Source organism: Babylonia areolata, chromosome 23, assembly GCF_041734735.1.
Source record: "Babylonia areolata isolate BAREFJ2019XMU chromosome 23, ASM4173473v1, whole genome shotgun sequence".
Taxonomy (NCBI): domain Eukaryota; kingdom Metazoa; phylum Mollusca; class Gastropoda; order Neogastropoda; family Buccinidae; genus Babylonia; species Babylonia areolata.
The window spans coordinates 46,791,203-46,813,840 of NC_134898.1; the positions used below are offsets into that span (position 1 = coordinate 46,791,203).

Here is a 22,638-nt window from a genome sequence, read left to right on the forward strand (position 1 = left end):
TTGTTGTGTCAATTGTGTGTCAATGTAAGCATTTAGACACAAAGAAACACAGAGATTATGTGTGGGTTGCATCTGTGTAGAATGTTTTGGTTGTAACAGTTGGAATTATTTTGAGGCATGACATACCTATTTTGTATGTTAGGTGGTGATGGTTATATTCAAGGTGAACAAATCTACAGGCTAACTGTATGTTCATGCTTTTCCATGTGTGTGCACATGGGTGATAATGCAACATGGGGAACATGTGTGACTTGGTAGTTGTGATTACCATGTGCTGTAGTCATGTGTTATATGCCAGTGGGGTAACACATAGCTGTATGTGTTCAATAAGATTTGAGACCACTGACAGGCAGTCCTATGTTGGTGCACACAGGTTGCTATATATTTACCAAATTACTTGGTAACTATATGATTCCCATGTAAACATTTTACCAGTGAGATACTTTGCAGAGACAAAGTACAGATTTGTTCAGTCTTAATGGAAACAGCTATTACTGTATGGTGATTTAACTGAAGTTAAACACTAGGAGTTTGTAATTGTCTGCCACATACTTGGTGTGACAGCTATTATTCTATGGTGGTTTGACAGGAGTTAAACACTGGGAGTTAGTATTTGTTAGTCATATATTTGGTGCACATTAACTTATGTGCCACTGATTGTTGATGGTAAGCTATATGAAGCTATATGAAGCTTGTTTTACATTTTTACATAGATCTCTTTGAGGAGAGAGTGTACGGCTAGACATTGAGTGTCAGAATGGAGAAAGGTTATTTGTGGAATTGTTTACTTGTCCAGACAACATAATGATGTTCTGTTACATCAGTGCAATTATGTTTAGCATATGTTTTGGTATTGATTTAACCTGGGTTTTAATATTGTGTGTGTTCCAGGTGTGCTGTTAAGTTAGAGAAATAAACACCTCAATTCATCTTTCTAAAAGACCCTGCTGTGGTACGAGGAGAGAGTGGATTGTGCACCTATCCTCTGTTGTTATTCTACTCTACCTCTTCACCTTCTACACCTACCCGTACAACCACCAACCCCTATCCCCACCACTACTCTACCCCCCCTTTTAACAACTTGGCGTCGCCGACAGGATCAGCAGGTGAGGTGTCTCTTAGCTTTAGCAGCACACAGCCCAACCCAGCCCAAGGATGACCATGTCTACTACCACAGCACAGCAGTCACCCATGCAGTGGTGTGCGGCACCCACACTGCCAGTATTTACTGGTGAGCCAGGCGAGACGTCGGCTGAGGACTTCGTCACTGAGGCGGAGAGGGTCCTGGCCGCATACCCCATGGGAGACGAGATGGCTGCATACTTCATCTACAGCCATCTGCAGGGAACCGCACGCAGGGAGCTGATGCTGCGGGACCTGGAGGACACCAACACCCCAGAGAAGGTGACCGGCATTCTGCTGGGGGTGTTCGGTGATGGACGGCGTGTCACCACACTACTGTCCATACTTTTCAGCAGGGTACAGCAGCCGGAGGAGTCCATCATGGACTACTCTCATGCTCTGCGCAGCATGGAGAGAACCATCCAGATGAAGACGACTGGGGCCCTCACCGCTGACATGCTGAGGGACCACTTCATCAGTGGCCTCCGGAATGCCTTGTTGAAAAGGGAGCTGCGCCAGGTAGTGAGGCAAGAGCCTCAAACCACCTTCATCCAGGCCAGAGATGAAGCCCTGAGGCTGCAGAGAGAGCTGGAAGAGGACCAACAACAGCAACAGGCCAGGGAACAGATGGCACGACTGGGGGACAAACTGTTGTTGTTAGAGGGAAAATTCAGGTCCATGCAGGGGCTAGTGTCAGGTCTAGTTGGTCAGAGAGATGTTTTAGTTAAGAACAGGGCTGTGGGCAAAAAGAAAAAGAAGAAAGTCAGGAAAGGAAAAATCCAGTCAGCAGTGGGGAATAGGATTTCCCCAAACCACAAGGGTAAGGATTTCCCCAAAGTAAAGAGCAAGGTTTCCCACAATGAAATACACAGAGACTTCCACAATGGTCTCAAGGGGCAGGATCATAAACTGAAAGAAAGGATTTCAGATAAACTGATGAAGAGCCATTCAGTAGGTGACTGCAATGGTGATGATCCATGCCGAGATGAATGGGTGCTGCTGCCCATGCCACCTGATCCAGGGATTCCTGGTCAATGTTGGAAGAGGGAGAATGACTTAGACTGCCAAGCTGCAGTCAAGACTCCCAGACCATCATGCAAATCAGTGTGCACTGGTTTGTGTGAGACTAGCACCAGGTTTCATCTGAAGCCTGAAATTCACATGTCTTGTGGCTCAAAAGGTGCTAGAATGTCGGCTCAAATGGATAGGAACTGGGATGGGAGACTGACAGGGTCAATACTCCCAAAATGTAGTGCTATGTACAAGACTAATGTGAACCACCTTTCAGTGAGTAGACTTGCTGCTGTAGCCTGCTAGTGGATCTGGTATTTTGCGTACAGGGTGGTGTTTTAGCTGGAAGTTTAATGCTGCTTTTCATGTTTTATGGTTATTCAGTCTGTTAAGTTACAATTTCTATACTGGCCTTTCTTGTTTGAAGGTTTTTAGGTACTGCTTTTTTGTTGCTGACAATGCTCTGCATTTATTTGTAATATGTAAGGGTGACATACATCAGATAATGTATGATGACAGGGATTCCTGTAAGATCCTTATGTATTAATGTTTTGCTAATGCTCTTCGTTGGAGAATTTGTCTCACCATTTGCATGAAGCAATTGATTGGTATGCGATCTGCAGCAATGAGGACATTGCTTTCAAAAGCAAGGGGTGGATGTTATAGTGTGTCAGGCGCCTATGGTGGAAGCATGGGATTTTCTCAGACACACTGCGCACTGATGGACCCCTCCTTCCTACCTCCCTACTCTTCTCCCCCCACCCCCCTTTCATGGCATCTATCCCCACCAACACCCCTCCCCATACCCTCTCTCCCTTTCCCCCCTTCCCTTGGCCAAGTACAGAGGGAGCAAGTTATCAAGAAATACTAAGTAAAGATGGTATCTCCTCTGACCATTCTCTTCCTATACACTCCCCTGCCCTTTTCCCTTCCACTCCCATCACCCTCAACCCCGTCCCCCCCTCCCCCCCCCCCAACCCCCCTCCTTACCCCCCCATGTCGATCTCTGGCAGGATGGCATCTGCCTCAATGGTCACCACATGGTGTGGTGTGTTTATCATGAGCTGTTTAGAACAGAATCAGGGCTGGGCGATCTTTCCTCCTCCTTCCCTTCCTCTTTTCATCACCCCCCCCCTCCCCTCCCCTCCTCCTTGACAATGCTGGGTTCTGTGAGAAAAGTGTTGAATGTGCAAGTCTAGCATGGTTGGTCCCGGATTGGTCTGTTAACTTCAGCCAATTGGAAACGTTCTGGGTCAGAAGATAGTTTGCATGCGGTGCCAGCTTGTGAAGAGGATAAAATGAATAGGCAAGTGGGGTTTCTTTCTTTTCCTTCCTTGAAGCAGGCCAGGAGAGCCAGACGGTCAAGACAGTACCATGGGGGCTGTGAGTGTCAAACTAGCATCTATTTTTCAGACTTAGTTGAATGCTTGATTTATGTTATACTTGGATTCTGTAACTAACACACTGGCTCAGTGGGATTGTGTTCTGCTACATGAATATAAAGTGAACCCTGAAACGTTGGGGCTGTGAGTAATGCTTGTACTGGTAATTTGGTTTGTTGGCAATTTACTTTCTGGTTTTTGGAAACAGTTTGGAGTTTGTCGAATTGTAATGTTGTATCACAAGAACATTATGACACTTTTGGCTGATGTGGTATTGCACAGTTAATGTAACTGGAATGTGTTGATGCAGATACCATGACTTGTGAGAGAGCATAGCCCGCATGTGTATGGCTTAATTGTATTTGAGGCTGGTGACTGAGGGAAAAGTGGTTAAAATACACAATGTAGCCAATACATGACTAAATGGAGTACTGGTTTAGGGTATTTGGGTATCCCCCCCTCCCCCCCCCCTTTCCTGTTTCCTACAGGTTGATATTATGGTATGATGCTTGGACATCATGTTTGGGTTTACAGGTTGTGCATCTTGGCTTACATAAATGATAATGTTCAGTAACATGTCAGTGGTGTGTCAATTGTTGTGTCAATTGTGTGTCAATGTAAGCATTTAGACACAAAGAAACACAGAGATTATGTGTGGGTTGCATCTGTGTAGAATGTTTTGGTTGTAACAGTTGGAATTATTTTGAGGCATGACATACCTATTTTGTATGTTAGGTGGTGATGGTTATATTCAAGGTGAACAAATCTACAGGCTAACTGTATGTTCATGCTTTTCCATGTGTGTGCACATGGGTGATAATGCAACATGGGGAACATGTGTGACTTGGTAGTTGTGATTACCATGTGCTGTAGTCATGTGTTATATGCCAGTGGGGTAACACATAGCTGTATGTGTTCAATAAGATTTGAGACCACTGACAGGCAGTCCTATGTTGGTGCACACAGGTTGCTATATATTTACCAAATTACTTGGTAACTATATGATTCCCATGTAAACATTTTACCAGTGAGATACTTTGCAGAGACAAAGTACAGATTTGTTCAGTCTTAATGGAAACAGCTATTACTGTATGGTGATTTAACTGAAGTTAAACACTAGGAGTTTGTAATTGTCTGCCACATACTTGGTGTGACAGCTATTATTCTATGGTGGTTTGACAGGAGTTAAACACTGGGAGTTAGTATTTGTTAGTCATATATTTGGTGCACATTAACTTATGTGCCACTGATTGTTGATGGTAAGCTATATGAAGCTATATGAAGCTTGTTTTACATTTTTACATAGATCTCTTTGAGGAGAGAGTGTACGGCTAGACATTGAGTGTCAGAATGGAGAAAGGTTATTTGTGGAATTGTTTACTTGTCCAGACAACATAATGATGTTCTGTTACATCAGTGCAATTATGTTTAGCATATGTTTTGGTATTGATTTAACCTGGGTTTTAATATTGTGTGTGTTCCAGGTGTGCTGTTAAGTTAGAGAAATAAACACCTCAATTCATCTTTCTAAAAGACCCTGCTGTGGTACGAGGAGAGAGTGGATTGTGCACCTATCCTCTGTTGTTATTCTACTCTACCTCTTCACCTTCTACACCTACCCGTACAACCACCAACCCCTATCCCCACCACTACTCTACCCCCCCTTTTAACATGGGCAAATGAGGGTGAAATGTGGGTGAAATATGAAAAAAAAATCTAAATATAATTACAGGAAATTACTTAAAAGACTTCGTAAAAGAGAAGTCAAACTGACAAGCGAAACAACTGATAATGAATGCAAAAAGTCAAAAACATCAACGTTCTCAGTCACTTGTGAAGACACACTTTCATGTACATAAGGCTTCATCAAGCTACAGTAAACAAAAAAAACAAAAATATATGCTTAATTGTCAGGTTACTAAAGCATATGCACGTGAACAATACTTGGTCCTCGGTAATGAATTTGATAATAGTCAGAGGGCTAAACTCAGAATTGGTGTGCGAATCGGACCAAAGTCTGAGAGAGTGAACTGACGAGATTTTAGACTTGAATTCAAGCACCTATAAAAGTATATTTCTAGTATATTGCTTATTACCTTGTATGACAATGGGCAATCTACTTTTATACTATCTATATGATTCTTTGCTCCCCTTTTTGCTGCCCTGCCTGCTTGGTCGTTATAAAGGAATCCAGTGTGGGATATGGTATCCGACAAAAATCAACATTTGTGCCCTTCACAAATAGGGAGTGCAATAAATACCTAATTTCAAACATTTAATCTTCTCTTTGATTATCAGTCTCAAAAAGGAGCAAACTTTTTAAAACAGATTGAGGATCAACACAGAATAGGATATTACTAACTAGGACATGATTGGTATATAAACAAGATGATAGTCATAAGGATGGCCACCAATTCAGCTGTAAAAATTGAATGTCCCTTACCTAAATAATATGATTTTTCTGTTTTTAGGTCAGGAATGACAAAAGAAGATCCTGCACTGCTATCATCCAGGACCGAACCATCAGTGTAAACGTTTAAATGATAATCAAATTTTTCTTCTAATTCAGTTCTGACAGATGCTGCTATTATATGTGGATATTTTCCTTTTGTTGTGTCAGAAGCACATATATGTTGACGTTTGCTTTGTTAACTCCCAGGGAAGGACAGGTGGCACCAGAACACGAGGTGCCATATCATGTAAATCAAATGTCTGAAGAATTTAAAATATCTGACACATATGTGCGAATGGTTTGTAGATTTGAATTATTTTGTGCGTTTTTTTGGAAAATCAATATCAGACCTAATATTTAGTTCCTCAAAATCATCCACTGCTGTACATCTCACAATATATTTAGCAGAACTTAATTTTCTGATTTCATGTACTGGTAGAATGCCCGCAAGCTTATAGGCTTCTGAGGTCTTAGTATGCGCAGGTAGTACCCCTAAAGCCAGTTTCACAGCTTTACTGTCAATTATTCGCAGCCGGTTCTTTAGAAATGTCGGCCCGGAGCAGAAAAGAAGATTTCTTGACCGTAGGTCAATCTTGATCTTACGAGAGATGTCGCTAATTGTAAAAGAATCTTGTCCACAAGAAGAGTGACTTACAATTTTTAAGAAATTTAAACTTTTAACTGCTTTTGTCACTATTGAATAAATGTGTTTCTTCCAGTTTAGTTTTGAAGTAAATACGATCCCAAGAAATTGTATTTCCGACTTGAAAAATATTTCACGCCCTCCTCCCAAAAATCGTGGTAGTTTGCTGGGATTATAACCATTATTAAAGAGGCTCAAATGTGTTTTTTCTACAGAAAACTCAAAACCATTAGAGTGCATATTGCTACTCAGTCTTTCGAGTTCACCCTGAAAATGTTTCTGTACATAATTGATATAATGTAGGCTTGTCCTTTTCCTCAAGGATGTCTGAATCCATATGGCAATATCATCAGCATATTGAACCAGCTTGGTAGATGATTAAAAACATATGTGTAAATCATAAAGCATAATGTTGAACAACAACGGAGAAATAATGGAACCCTGTGGATTCCCATGTTTATAGGCCTAGAGGTGGATAAAGTTACTCCCACATTTACCACTATATATCTCCCACTTAAAAAGGATTTAACATAGTCATAAACATGACCCGACTGACCAATTTGTTTCAACTTAAATAACAGTCTGCTACTGATGCCATACTCGGTCATATAAAGCTTTAGTAAGATCGAAGAAGGACGCAAGGATACTTTTTCGCTTAGAAAACTGTTTTTTAATTCGGGTAGTGAGACGGGACAGATGATCAGTTGTAGATCGTCCTTTCCGGAATCCAATTTGAGCTGACGGAATTATGTTATTTTTGTCACAGTAATATACCATTTTAAATATTTACAATTTTCTCCATGACTTTCCCAACGTGGGAGGTAACCGAAATAGGTCTATAGCTCGAAGCTACTGATCGAGGCTTACTCTGTTTCAATACAGGAGTTACAATGGAAGTTTTCCATACCTCAGGGATTTGTCCACATTCCCAGCACTTTTGAAATAATGTATGTGATATGATTATCCAGTTTTGTTGCAAATGGTTTAACATGGTGTAAGATACTACATCCTTACCAACTGCCGCATTTTTGTTACTCAACAAATGAATAGAGTTCTTTACCTCATGTAAAGTTATTGCCGAGTTGATTGTATTATCATTTTGTGGGGTAGGATCTCTATATTTGTCACGATTTCTTCTTCCTCTCTTAATGTCTTTTGTTTATTTGACAAACTATCCACACTACCTGTTTTAACGGAGTACATACAAACAAATTCTTCAGCCTTCTCTTGAGGGGACAGAAACTCTATCGTTCGTTTTAATCTGAGGATCGTCTTGCAGAACAATGCCTGATTTGTGTGTGTGTGTGTGTGTGTGTGTGTGTGTGTGTGTGTGTGTGCTTTAATTATGTAATTCAAATTGACCACATAAAACTAAAAGCCAAGAACATTGCATTTATACTTTCTGGCAATCACTGTCACTGGACAAGCTTTGACCTCAAAAGGCTCATCATGTAGACACTATATTAGTCTCAATTTCTAGTGCCTATGACCCAGCCAGCTCTAACCTTAATTGCCGCGTCTTCTGAACGGCGGGTTTATGTCACTGGCACGCGGCCGTTTTGGACATAACCAATCACTCGGCTACCAGATCTGATGAACTGATCGAGATTGTATTGGTGGGGGGGGGGGGGGGGGAGGCTATTACACGCGCACACACACACACACACACACACACGCACACACACACACGCACCGACACACAAACACACACACACACACACACAGATGCATGCAAAACACTTGACTTGTTTTGACTTGTATTGTCTTGTGTTCATTGCTTGCACTGTGTAAATTCCAAGCCTGTTCACTTGGCACAAAATTTTACCGCGTATTCGTCAGTGTAACTTCGGAAGTTCATAGACTTTGTTGTTTGAGCAAGTTCTGGACACAGAGACAATCCATAACCACTACGGGATGTTCGATGGCTTGTCTTGTTTTGTCTTGTATGTGTATGGAGCTGGAGCCGAGAGTGAGGGTGGAAATCATCGGAGCGGAGATCAGTTTCAGTTTCAGTTGCTCAAGGAGGCGTCACTGCGCTCGGACAAACCATATACGCTACACCACATCTGCCAAGCAGATGCCTGACCAGCAGCGTAACCCAACGCGCAACCCATCGGAGCGGAGAGGTCAGTGACACTGACAATGAGCTTATTCCCATTAACTCTTTTGAGTCGAAGAGAAACAAGGAAACATGACAACAACAGGATGACGGCCACAGAGGCAGAGCGAAGATATTTTAAACAGAAGAATTAAAAGGGGAGATAATATAAATGGGGGAAAAATAAAATGCCAAATGTAACCATCAGTCTGATACAATGCAATAAGAATAGCGAAAGCAATGCTTCATAGACAAATGCACAGATCACAACTTAGATGTACAATAATTGTGAGTTAAGTGACTTGTTCGGCTCTCACAGTCACATGTATTTGCGGACTCAGTAGTTGAGCCTAAACTGGGAACTGAGAGGTTAGCTGGAGCATAGCAATAACAATGACATGGTGTAACAAAATAAAATACACACTAATTTGTTATTTTAGCACCCATTTGCCAGTAATACTGGAACTGGTTTGATAAAAACAGGAGAGAAAAAGACATGCACAGGATGCAGTGTCACTGAAGACTGACTCGATTAGCACAGTGTCATTATTCTAATTCCTATTCAACAAGTACAGTTAAGGAATAAGTGGTGAAGAATCCAGACTGAGACTGACTCCTATCAAAACACATTAAAACCTTCTTTAATGACTTTAGCAAAAGTTAGCATCTTTTTCTTACAACTAATAGACATTAATTTTGCGTCCATCCGAAATGCATATATAAGGGAGGCTATCCCATAACGCCTCAGTCTGCTATTGTCACTAACCTTGTTTGCTCCCTTTTTGGAGAGAAGGCGGCAAATGATATCCCCAGATATCAATCTTTTGTATAATTTTTCAAAGTGATTTCTAAAATAGAATTTTTCCCCCCATATCATTATTGTTTTGTATATGAAGGTGATCGCTTGGGCTCTTGGACTATCCACAGGATCTGGGTGATGTTGATTTCACTGTAAGTTCAGTTCATTCCTGAGTCACGGTACACCGCGCGGAATCAGTCGTTGCTTCAGTCAAATCACAAGTTACATTCTCGTTTCATTCACACACGGCACACACACACACACACACACACACACACATAGAGTTTATGTTTAGCCGGGACAAATCCAGACTGAAACGCTCCAACACTCAGGACTGAGGACATCAGCGACTTGCAGGGCAGATGCCTGATCAGCTTATATATTTGTATACCTATCAGAGTGGATTTCTACACTGAGAATTTTGCCAGAGGACAACTGAACAGTGACTCTCACTGACATGGACTAAGTTACTTTTCCGGCAGTGCGCCAAGTGCGTGCTGCACTGAGCACACGGGACCTCGGTTTATCGTCTCATTCGACGCTCAGTTTGATTTTCCAGTCGATTTGGGAGAGAGTGCGCGGAGCTGACGGAGCCGCGGGATTCGAACCCACTGGCACCTTCACGGACTCTTGGCTACATTGGCAGCTGAATGTCTTAACCATGATGTGCCACCTTCGGCTCCGCACCCCCACCCAAGCCCCAACACTGACAAGCAAACTCAGTTCACTTGGGAGAAAGTGCGAGAGCGGGATTCACTCGGCAGTCGAACCCGGCCAGACCATGAGTCGTCACGGACCGGGCTCAGTCTGTCATCTTGTCAGCGAGCGCCTTAACCATTCTACCACCTCCCTCCTTTGAGAGAACCAATGGATTCAATTCATCAGGTCCTGGTGATTTCCTTGTGTGAAGCTCAGGAAGTATAAACTTTCTGACCGGCGTTTATCGACGCCGGGAATCTTTCAGTCTAATCTGAGTATCATTATCTTAGATGGACAGACTGTAGATAAATAAACGAACGGTGGGAATCTCTCTTATAACTCAGGGGGTGGGGTGGGGTGGGGGGTATTACCGTGACTGAATTGTTCTGTGAGCATGGCAGCTGTCCTGCTTCAGTCAGTCTTGTTCCGTGAACACGTCACAGTTATTGAAAGTCGACATATAAAACTTCTGATTTCTCCTGGCCGGGTTTGAAGTTGTTCTCACGGCGTTCGGTCTTCTTTCTTTTTCTTTTTTTTACCCGGAGTTCACCACCGTGACTCCACTTTTAGTGGTGCTGGTTTTGCTCTTCATGTGAGGCCAGCCTCGGAAAGCCGTACTGAGGATTTTGCTGCCGGTACTTGATACTTGGGCCGCCGGCTTCGTTCTTCTCCATCTTCCTCTGCGTCTTCTCGGCCTCAGTACATAATTGTATGGATCAAGTTAAATGTGACTGAAAAATGTGAATCGTTGTAAACCGCAGCACAGAACTACCAGAATTTCCACAACACTGATAACTCAGTGAATCAGTTCTTTGCATGCCGCGGCACTCACCGTGACCGACGCACACGGCACACACTTGTACTTTCAAGTTCAAAGACACACTCGTGCCAGTGTGCGCACGCAAGGTTTCAGAGCTAGTGCACGCCGGCATTGTGAGCTCTGTTCATGAGCTCATTATTTTTGGGCAGTACTCAGTGATCTTTCGGGTAGCTGGGTGGGTGAATAGGAAACTGAGAACGCCGATCGAGCTGGCAGAACTTGTGACGGTTTGTGACTTCAAATCCCGGGTGGGTCAATGACAACAACTGCCGGACCGGAAAAACAAACAACAAAAACTGACAAAAACAAAAAAGCTGCTGGAATAATAATTATATATATATATATATATATATATATATATATATATATATATATATAAGAAGAAGAAGCTGAGAAGAAAGTGTGTAGTAGGACCAGTAGTTGTCGTCAGTCGCAGTTCAGAGCCGGCATAGGTGGGCTTGTGGGTGCTGTTGATAATAGTACTAGTATTCTTGTATCGGATAGTAGAGACTGATATGTATTCATGACTGATTACTGACGGACTGTGCCGCGATGATGAATGGTGTTGGCGTCAGTGCATCAGTGCTAGTTGTGCAGGTATATACAGGTGGCAGTGGAACTGTTCTAACACTGACGAGTATTTGAAACGTGGATTGAAGCCCAGCCCAGACAAGACAAGACCCCCCCCCCCCTTGCACCCCCCCCCCCAGACCCCCTCCCCCCCACACACACTGAGAAGACAAGACCCCCCTGCCCGAGCCCCGCCCCCATCCCACTGGAACACAAGAGAACTGAGCAAGACAAGACAAGACCCCCCCCCCACCCCCCGCACTATTCTACACAGAGACAAGACCCCCCACCCCCACCCTCATCACACATACACAGAGAAATAAGATTGTGTGAAACAGTATACACTTAAGTTCCAGAACATCAGGTGCATGGCTCTATATAGAAGAAAAGGTAGAAGACAGCATCGGAAAATCAGTGACAAAGACAGGAAAGAGGGAATTAAGTTCTACCGCAAAAAGAGAGTTAAAAGTGAGGAAGCCATAATCATATGTGATTATTGACAGAGCCCAAAGCATGGCATTTTCCCAATTACTGGAGGAACTGGTACAATCTTTTTTCGGTGTTTATTTTGTACAACCACATGGATGCTACACCACAATTGGAACACCCCTGATACCTAAAAATAACCTTCGGCAATGTGACTGTGGAAAGAAAAAGAAAGATTCCCGGGGGGGTATTTAGCATGGATACCTTGTTTGCGGCTCACTCAACAGTTTTCTTAGTGGGGAGAGTGAACTGTGTGGCTTACCTCCCTTGTGTGGATGGCTTTCTCCCCATCGCCGCTCCAGATCAATCAAAAGAACCAGTGCTTCGTGCCGTTGGCACAAGACAGCTTAGACGTCGACTGGTGAGCGGCTCCGCACAATTTTCTCTCTCCGTCGTTCTGCCCTGCTTTTAACGATGTGGAATTCTAGTTACGGATAAACGCCAGCATCGTTCACAATGTGAACGTTTTCCAGATCATTGATCCTCGAAACTGTGCTTGTGTTTGTGCTTTTAACGCATGTTTTACAGTGGTGACAGTCTGCTGTTCATGTAAGTAATCGAATGAGCATCGATTTTGCAAATCGAATGTTTGTTTCCGCAGGACCTATGTTTAGACGACGACTGTTTAAAGATTATATGAGATATTGGTAATAAGATATTACATTATGAAACAAGTACATTCGCTTTCAGTCAGACTTTCCTGTTCTCACAAACACAGTATCGTCAGTTCCAGACTCGTGGAGTTGACACTTACACTTTTTTTTTTTTTTTTTTGGTCACTCGTTTTTGGGAAGTCGAGTGTGGTTCACTGTATATTGAACGCGAAGACAGCGTGTTTTAGTTAATTCGTCATAGATTATTTTCTGATTTATCACCGTGCATATTTTACAAATGCATTTGATGAAATACACTGTCAGGTCAGTGTACAAAGTGAATGTGTGTGTGTGTGTGTGTGTGTGTGTGTGTGTTTGCAAATGGGGGAGAGACGGAAAGGGGGGGGGGGGATATTTTGTCAGTAGATAACTAGATATGGACTGTTCTGATGAATTGTTTTATTAAATGTCTGTGTGATATACATCAGTTTTTATTTTTAGCACTATAGACCCCGCAGACAGTCTGTTCACACACACACACACACACACACACACACACACACACACACACACACACACACACACCTACTTGTATTCCTGTGATTTGATATGAATTTGATCTACTAACTGGACTAATTAAAGGCATAAATTATCAATATCATATTGAACTTGAAGAGGAAATTAAAGTTCTGTCTACAGACAAATTTTTTTGTTTGTTTGTTTTTTTTCCTCAAAAGCTTGCCATTTTCAGTCCAAGTAGAGATAGACTGACAGGTAGTTTTTATCTCTTGAACTGTGAACAATGAACACAAAAATATTGTTTTACTGAGGGTAAAATGGATAGGCTCAAATATTTTTATATACACATGGGTTAAAAAAGGTCTAAAAAAATTAAGTAAATGCATAAAAACGATAAAGAAACATACAAGAAAAAACAACAGACAAAAACATCAGTTTAAATGAGAACAAAAAGGAAAAAGACAGTATGGATGAGAACAAGGAAGACTCAATTTTTTTTTTTTTTTTTATTTTTTTTTTTTACCAAAGATAGCTCTCGACCTCCTTCTTACTATGTTGTGACTTGTACTGAACTCTTTCCAGGTTTTCTTTCTGATTTACTGGGTGCTTGCATGTGCGTTGATTTGCAAGAAGAATTTCTGTAAGCAAATACCCGAGGGCATGGTGGAAGTTGCCCAGTCATTGAACAGTTCTTGTGTGTGATTGATTTTGTTCTGTGAGTTTCACAACAGGGGGTGTGGGTGGGGGTGTGGGGGATGGTGGGGGTACTGACAGGCAGCCTGAACCAGATCGACCAGCTATGGCTTGCTTTTGATCGTATCTCACTTATTAAGTTATTTGCATATTATTCATTTTGTTATAATTTCCCTTATGAATTTCTCCTTGAGTGCCCATAGCCACTTCCACCTTCTAGTTCTACCCTTTCTCTACTTCACTATACAGTATGCTACCTCACATCAGATTTTTTTAAAAAAGAAAAAAAAGTTTCACTTTTCTTGCCCCTTTTGTATTCATGTATATTTCTTTTAAAAGTGCCTATGACCTTTGCCCTTTATCTGTTGGATTATACCAACAACTGTTAGGTTATTTCTGTGGACAGCTCTCAGTTCTAACAGAGTTGTAAAAATGATGCAAGTCAACAAGCCTTTTGATGTGATAATGATAAGATAACACTGCTTCTACAACTACTACTACTACTGATAATGGTAATAATGGTAATAGTACCTTACTTAAGGCTTGTTAAGCACTGTCAAACCTCTCAGTGTGCTTTACAGTAACAAGTCAGTCAGATCCAAGGCACACAAACATACGCTTGCACACTCACATGTATCCACCCAGCCACACACACACACACACACACACACACAGGGGCACACACGCACACATATATAATTATAATTTATATGCAAGTTGACAAAACGTGCATGAAAGCAATAAATGTGGATCCACAGAATGCTGATATACATACATGTATGTACCTTGACATGTAGAGATGATTGAACAAGAAGTTTTTGACTCACTTGTGTAAACAAAGTGAGTCTATGTTTTAACCCGGTGTTCGGTTGTCTGTGTGTGTGTGTGTGTGTGTGTCCGTGGTAAACTTTAAATTGACATTTCCTCTGCAAATACTTTGTCAGCTGACACCAAATTAGGCATAAAAATAGGAAAAATTCAGTTCTTTCCAGTCATCTTGTTTAAAACAATATTGCACCTCTGGGATGGGCACAAAAAAAACACAAAAAAAACCAAACAAACAAAAAATGAAGCCTAATTATATGCAAACTGCATTCACTGTTATATTTATATTTTTTGTATTCTCTAAACTTGGCACTTTGATCTGATATTCTGACCCAACAACAAGAGCAGTCATTATTATCATTTTTTGTTCAAACAGGAACTTCTTTTGCTAAGCATGGAAGTTTTATTCATTTGGCAAACGTTGATAGTAAAAAAGGGAAATTACTCTGTAATTAATGCTAGGGGACTTAATTCGCTTTAAACTGATCTTTCTTATCTTAAACATTACATTTTTAAATTATACACAATACATAAAAAGCTTGGATTTTTTCTTCAGTGTATCACAAGTGAGTCTTGAAGGCCTTGCCTCTCTTGTTAAAGTTTGTATTAAAGGATGAGAGTGAGTCCTGAGGAACTGTGACATCTGTTTTTTTCCCCTTCCTCCCTTTCTCTATCTCACAACCCTTTCTCTGTCTTTTGTCACATTGTTAGCCAGCCAGCTGGTACAGAAAATTCCTTTTGAACATCTTTGATATTTGGTCAGTTAATAAGAAAAAAAAAAATTCAAGGAAAGGGATAGTTGATCAAAGTGTCTGATTGGTCGCATGATAAATGTGGTCAGCTTTGCTGTCTCACTGTTTAATGGGGCCTCCCAAAATCTAGAAGTTGCATAAAGTTTGCTGAAAACTTTTGCTCCTTTCAGCTTGAGCAGGATGTGGTTCCAGAGCTGGAAGCATACATCACATGTATCATTCTTGTTTGACTGCCTGATTCAGGTGGTTGAAATCAGTGCCGACCCTGATTTTGTCATTTTAGTTCTGGACAGGAACCATGGGTGCACACACCAACCAGTTGCTTCGGTGATCTGTTCAATGATGCCATCCTTTGTTCCAACTCTGTCTTCAATTGTTCAAGAAGGCAGTTGGGACTAAATGCTGTATTTTTTTTTCTTTTTCTCTTAATGTTTTTTTAATTTATTTATTTATCCTTTATTTACTTATTTATCTATTTTCATAAATCATATAATTGTAATTTCAAACAGCCTGCAGCAAAATGTTCACAAGTATGTCTGTGAAAACAGGAACAACACTTATGTGCTGTAGTCATTCTGTGGGGGCTCTGCTTTGGCTTTCAGTTCAGTTTTCACTGGATTGTACCGTACAGGCTGTCCGCTGTCCAATTCTCCAAACACTGAAGTTTCCACACTTTCCACTGGACAGGACTGATACTGTGATAGTGAGTGTAAACTGTAGATTGAACATTCAAATCTCATCATCAAAAGATGTGTTGTGGCTGGGGGTCTGGTGTGTGTTGATCAGGGTGATGATTCCAGTGTTGATTATGAATGGTGCATAGATCTTTTCCGCATTCAGACCCATGCTGTAGATCAGTGGTGAAACTTGAGTGTCAAAGCTCTTTTTGTCATGCTCAGACAAGCAGTGCGATACCTTTGAAAATGCTGGTGCCAAGAAAACCACTGTTCTGGCTTTGAGCTTTGAGAAGTCAGATTCTGATGGAAGTTTGAATGACACTGTTATCATGATACTGATTCACAAGGGACCCCCCCCCCCAACCCCCCTTCCCCCCAAAAAAAAACCCCAACCAAACAAAAAAAACAAACAAACAAACGTACTTATCATGTGTCAAAATCTGTAGACAGGTTACACGTTAAACGCATTCGAGGTAGATACGTTAAACACATTGAAACCAGAAAGTTGATGACAAAATTCTTTGACTAGAGCTGAAGTTCCAATACTGTGTGTAGCCACAAGGACTCTTTCATGCCAGACCAGTGGAGAAGTTATGATAAATAACAAGGCCTAGTCAGGTTCGTAATCGCTGCCACTGTGTGCTGTTGTTTGCCCTGTGCAAACAAGACCATAATCATGACAAACACGCTGCAGAGACTTTTGTTATCATGTATTTTCATTTGTACATGACTGCACACCTTTGGCTTCCAGGTTGTTTGAATGTGCATGCGTATCCATATTCAGTAATCTACCAGAATTATTAACCAAATCGATGATTTTGTCACAGTTAGTATTAGTAATGCTGCTGCTGCTGCTACAACTACTACTACTATTCACTGCTACTACTGCTGTGTAACAGTGCTGTGGTTATTGTTGCTGATATTGCTGCTGCTGCCGCTACTGCTACTGCTGCTGCTGTTACCACTATTACTACGACTGCTGCTGCTACTGTTTCTGCTACTACTACTGTAAACTATACTGCTGTTATTGTTGCTGATACTTCTGCCACTATTGCTGCTGCTGCTGCTGCTGCTGCTGCTGCTGCTGCCACTACTAGTACTTGTATTACTACTACTATTGCTGCTGCTGCAACTGCAACTGCAACTACTGTAAACTGTATTGCTGTTACTGTTGCTGATAGTACTGCTACTGTGACTGCTGCTGTACTGTAACTAGAACTGTAACATTGACCAAGTGCAGTCCTGAACTTTTTTTCCAGAGGAAGGTGGCAGAATGGTGAAGACGTGCTCATCTGCCAATACAGAGTCCATGAGGGTGTGGGTTTGAATCCCCCTCTTGCCCTTTCTTTCAAAGTTTGACTGGAAAATTGACCTGAGCATCTAGTGATTTGGATGAGACGATAAACTGAAAAAGAACCGATTGCAATGAGAGCATTGTCATCTGGCAAAATTCTGTCAAAGAAATCCACATTGATAGGTACACAAATACATATATGTGCTTGCACTCGAGGCCTGACTAAGCACGTGGGGTTATGCTTCTTGTCAGGCATCTGTCTAGCAGACGTCGTGTAGCATATATATATGGATTTGTCCAAATGCAGTTACGCCTTCTTGAGAAACTGAAACTGAAAACTGAAACTGAACTTTTTTTTCGTTGTCGTTACAGATCTGCCAAGCTGGGGTGTGGGAAGTCAAAGACGGATTCACCCGTCCACGGCGACTCGAGCAGCGGCAACAAGGGGAACGGCAAAATGGCCAACAACTCGCTCTTCCCGGCGGCAAACTCGCAGCAGCGGCTGAGCGCTGGGGCCTCCCCTTCCCTGGGGCGGAACAAGGTGATGCTCAAGCCCGGCCGCTCCCTGATGGACTGGATACGACTGGGGCGCAGCAGCCAAGACTTGACCGGCGTTGGAGGGAAAGTATTGACTGTGACCAAGGAAGAGCTGAGCAAGCACAACAAGCCAGAGGACGCGTGGATCGCTTTACGAGGTGACTTTCTCTTCTTTTTTTTTTTTTAAATACTTTATTTTATTTATTTATTTATCTGTTTATTTATTTCTATTATTATTATTTTTGTTATTATTGTTGTTGATATTATTATTATTTCTTATTTTCATTCATTATTATTATTATTAATTTTTTGATTAAAAAATGTTTTTCCTGTTTTTAGTATTATATAAAAAAAAAGAGATCTGTGCAAATGAGTGTTAATTATTTTGTGATTTTATAGAGATAGTGGTGCATGCTTTTCTTTGCTAATGATATATTCTGTAAAATTTGTGGTCTTTGATGGTATTTTATGGTTTTAAAGTCAACATGGGTGGATGGTATCGAAAGGGGCTTTTCTGGGAACTGTCATAGTACTATGGTTAGTTTGATAATGATATATATACTGTCTAATATACGGTTGGACTGTGTGAATTTGATGAGTATGTACACCATTATTGTTGGATTTTTGGAAGCTTACATCAGTCTGTACCCCAAGTTCAGTGTGCTAGGGGTTCAGATCGGAAGAATGGGACACAAATCTGGATGTGTAACGCTTACAGATGATTCTTTGAAGGAGTGGAGCGCTCAGTTTTTCTGACCAATGCTGCAGATGTATGATCTCTCAGGTCTGTTGATGGTCTACGTGGAACAAGCTCCCTGATAACCTCCGTCATTCTGATTCCCTCGCATCTTTTAAATCTCGTCTCAAAACTCACCTTTTCCCTCAGCAATAAGTTCAATTGTGGCAGGTCCACTTCCTTTGCGTTAGCTGTGCTTGACTATATGTGTATACATATGTATGTGTACATAACTACATACATGTATATGAATGTGTATTGTGTGTGCATGTGTTTATGTAAGTTTGTGCCTGCCTATGTGTGCGTATAGGATAGCTGTTAGATACACATGTATGTTAAAATGTATGTATGCAATGTGTGTGTGTGTGTGTGCGTGTGTGCGTGCGTGTGTGTGTGTGTGTGTGTAGTCACATTTTGGTGTGTGTATGTAACATAGATATAATGTTTTATGTTAACAAAAGGCGTTTTTGTAAAGCACCTAGAGCAGATTTCTGGATAGTGTGCTATATAAGTATCCATTATTATTATTATTATTGATGCCAGAATGTATTATAACAGGCTTCCCCATTATTGTGCATCATACATGCAGTAACTCTTGGCTGAGAGAGTGGGGGTGTAACTTGGGCAAGACACTCTCCACTGTAATCAAATTCTAGCCCAGATAGTCGGGGACAGCAGTTGCCTCCTCTGCTGTTCTGATGGTCAGTCGGACATGACTGACTATCATACACACGCAGTAAAATTGATGGAATAAAATCCAGCATTCGTGAAATGTTGAAGAGGAAGGCCATTGCAGTGAAATACTCACTGATGCGTTGAATGAAGCTGTGAAATCTCTGAATTGAATGGAAACACTCTCTCTGAAATTATATACATGTATGCATGCATTTTTCTGTGCTTTTGACTGTTTTTCGTAAAACTATTTTTTCTTATGAAAATCAAATGCTGCTAGTACTAGTGTTAAGTTAAAACTGGTATTAGTAATAGAAATAAAAAGAAGAAGAAAACAATCTGAAATGTGCTATCTCAGCATACTGTGCTCAGCTAAACTTCTCAGTGACTGATACCTCCATAACTTATAAAAAAAAGAAGAAGAAGAAGAATTAAATGGCTGCAGTCAGTCTTTCAGAAACAAATGTGTCTGCTTAGATCTGAGACAGCAGCTTTATTCCTTGATTTGAAAGATAAATTTCCCTTAAGAATTTAAATAGTTAATTCACTGCAAGAATCCGTTTTTTTTTTCTTTACAATGAAAGACAAGATTTTGAAATGGTGAAGTTGTCTTACCACATGAATGCTGATTATAAATCATTTTTTTTAAACACACGAATGCACATCAACACATGTGCAACTAAACTCTCAACTTTTAAAAAATTTTTTTAGGAGAAATCAGTGGATGCCTAAAAGTTCTGCAAGTGAGCAGGATAGTTTCAGCATCCCTGGAAGGTTCTTTCTTTTTTTTGTTGTTGTCTTTTTTATCTTTTTGTCTCTCTCTTTTTTTTTCTTTTTTTTTTGGTTGTTCCTTCCATCATCATTTTTCTCCTTTCTGTTGTCTAAACTCTCAACTTGTCGTTGCAGGAAAAGTGAAGTGTACAGCTTGACCCCCTACTTGTGATTGTTGCAGGAAAAGTGTACATTTAACCCTTACTAAACTTGTGGTTGTTGCAGGAAAAGTGTACAACTTGGCCCCCTACTTGTGATTGTTGCAGGAAAAGTGTACAATTTAACCCTTACTAAACTTGTGGTTGTTGCAGGAAAAGTGTACAACTTGACCCCCTACTTGGAGTACCACCCAGGGGGAGTGGAGGAACTAATGAGGGGGGCGGGCATAGACGGCACACAGCTGTTTGACGAGGTAATGGCTGCTGGTAGAATGAATGTTTGAATGAATGATGAATGATATGGATACCTATGGTAGCGCCTATCCCTGGTCGGAGACCAAGCTCTAAGCGCTTTACAAACTCGGGAGGTCATTTGTACAACAGGCTGCATACCTGGGTAGAGCAGACTGACGGCTGTCACTGGGCGCTCATCATTCATCTCCTGCGTCATTCAATCAGGTTTCAGTCACACGCACATACACACTATTATAGACATGGATGACTGTTTTGTTTATTTACCCCGCCATGTAAGCAGCCAAACTCCGTTGTCAGGGGTGTGCATGTTGGATACGTTCTTGTTTTCATAACCCACCAAACACTGTCATGGATTACATATATATATATAAAAGAAAAACAAACACATCAGTCTGTCAAATATTCCAAATTTTCGGAACGATCATGTTCCTTCCTCAAGGGATAAGTTGTTTGCATGTTACCAGGGTCACTCTTACGCAGCTAACCTCTCTGTAAGAACTGAGACCCTCCATCTTATCACACCTACATATATGTTATACATAGTCAGACCTAGGCTTGCTGTGTAGACAGCAGGACTTGAAGAGTTGAAGCACTGGACAGGTTTCAGTTTGGTCACCCACGGGCACCCTAGCCGAATGGTTAAAGCATTGGACTTTCGATCTGAGGGTCCCGGGTTCGAATCACGGTGACGGCGCCTGGTGGGTAAAAGGTGGAGATTTTTACGATCTCCCAGGTCAACATATGTGCAGACCTGCCAGTGCCTGAACCCCCTTCGTGTGTATACGCAAGTATAAGATCAAATACGCATGTTAAAGATCCTGTAATCCATGTCAGCGTTCGGTGGGTTATGGAAACAAGAACATACCCAGCATGCACACCCCCGAAAGTGGAGTATGGCTGCTTACATGGCGGGGTAAAAACAGTCATACACGTAAAAAGCCCACTCACGTATATACGAGTGAACGTGGGAGTTGAAGCCCACGTACGCAGAAGAAGAAGAAGAAGGTCACCCACAGTTCATGGGTCAGTCACACATTGCTGAGTAGCTCTCAGCGGGACCAGTATATATTTGTATTTGTATTTTGTATTTCTTTTTATCACAACAGATTTCTCTGTGTGAAATTCGGGCTGCTCTCCCCAGGGAGAGCGCGTCGCTACACTACAGCGCCACCCATTTTTTTTTTGTATTTTTTCCTGCATGCAGTTTTATTTGTTTTTCCTATCGATGTGGATTTTTCTACAGAATTTTGCCAGGAACAACCCTTTTGTTGCCGTGGGTTCTTTTACGTGCGCTAAGTGCATGCTGCACACGGGACCTCGGTTTATCGTCTCATCCGAATGACTAGCGTCCAGACCACCACTCAAGGTCTAGTGGAGGGGGAGAAAATATCGGCGGCTGAACCGTGATTCGAACCAGCGCGCTCAGATTCTCTCGCTTCCTAGGCGGACGCGTTACCTCTAGGCCATCACTCCACTATATCTGTATCTCTCTCCATATATATATCTATATCTGTCTATATCTATATTGTATATAAAGATATATATATATATATATATATATATGTATATATATATGTATATATATATATATATATATATATATATATATATATCTGTTTATCTATATCTCTGGTCTGTCTGTCTGTCAGTCTGTCTGTCTATATATATACATATGTTGAAAAAGTCCCATGGTCTACTGCAAGTGCAAGCAGGCATGAACACCCACATGAATGTGCACACACACACACACACACACACACACACACACACACACACAGATAGATAGATTAATTAAGAGACAGAGAGAGAGAGAGAGAGAGAGACACACACACACACACGATAAATCCTGAATTGCTAGCGCGCACGCACACACACGCACGCACGCACGCACACCTGTTTATCGACCAATCTATCTGTCTGTCTATCGATATGATCTTTTTTCTATCTGTCTGTGTGTAAAAAACAGTTGTCTCAACAGTATTGATACTCAGTAATAAACTAATCAATACAAGCTAGTAGCGTATTGTTAGTGCTGCAGGTAGTTCCATTTATTATATTTAAAAAAAAAAAGATA

The 22,638-nt window shown here is 41.4% G+C and overlaps 1 protein-coding gene across 2 annotated transcripts in view; it reads left to right on the plus strand.

Annotated features, from left to right (window-relative positions):
* The first annotated feature begins 12,358 nt into the window (after positions 1-12,358).
* Positions 12,359-22,638, plus strand: part of LOC143297789 (cytochrome b5 reductase 4-like) — a 151,326-nt gene continuing 141,046 nt past the window's right edge. Inside the window, exons 1-3 of one of the 2 annotated variants that reach the window (XM_076610281.1) lie at positions 12,359-12,443; positions 17,808-18,130; positions 20,463-20,563. In XM_076610281.1, coding sequence (XP_076466396.1) covers positions 17,893-18,130; positions 20,463-20,563 — 339 coding nt within the window. In that variant the 5' untranslated portion in view covers positions 12,359-12,443; positions 17,808-17,892. Of the gene's footprint in view, positions 12,632-17,807; positions 18,131-20,462; positions 20,564-22,638 lie in introns of both variants that reach the window. The other variant, XM_076610279.1, reaches the window with a different exon arrangement.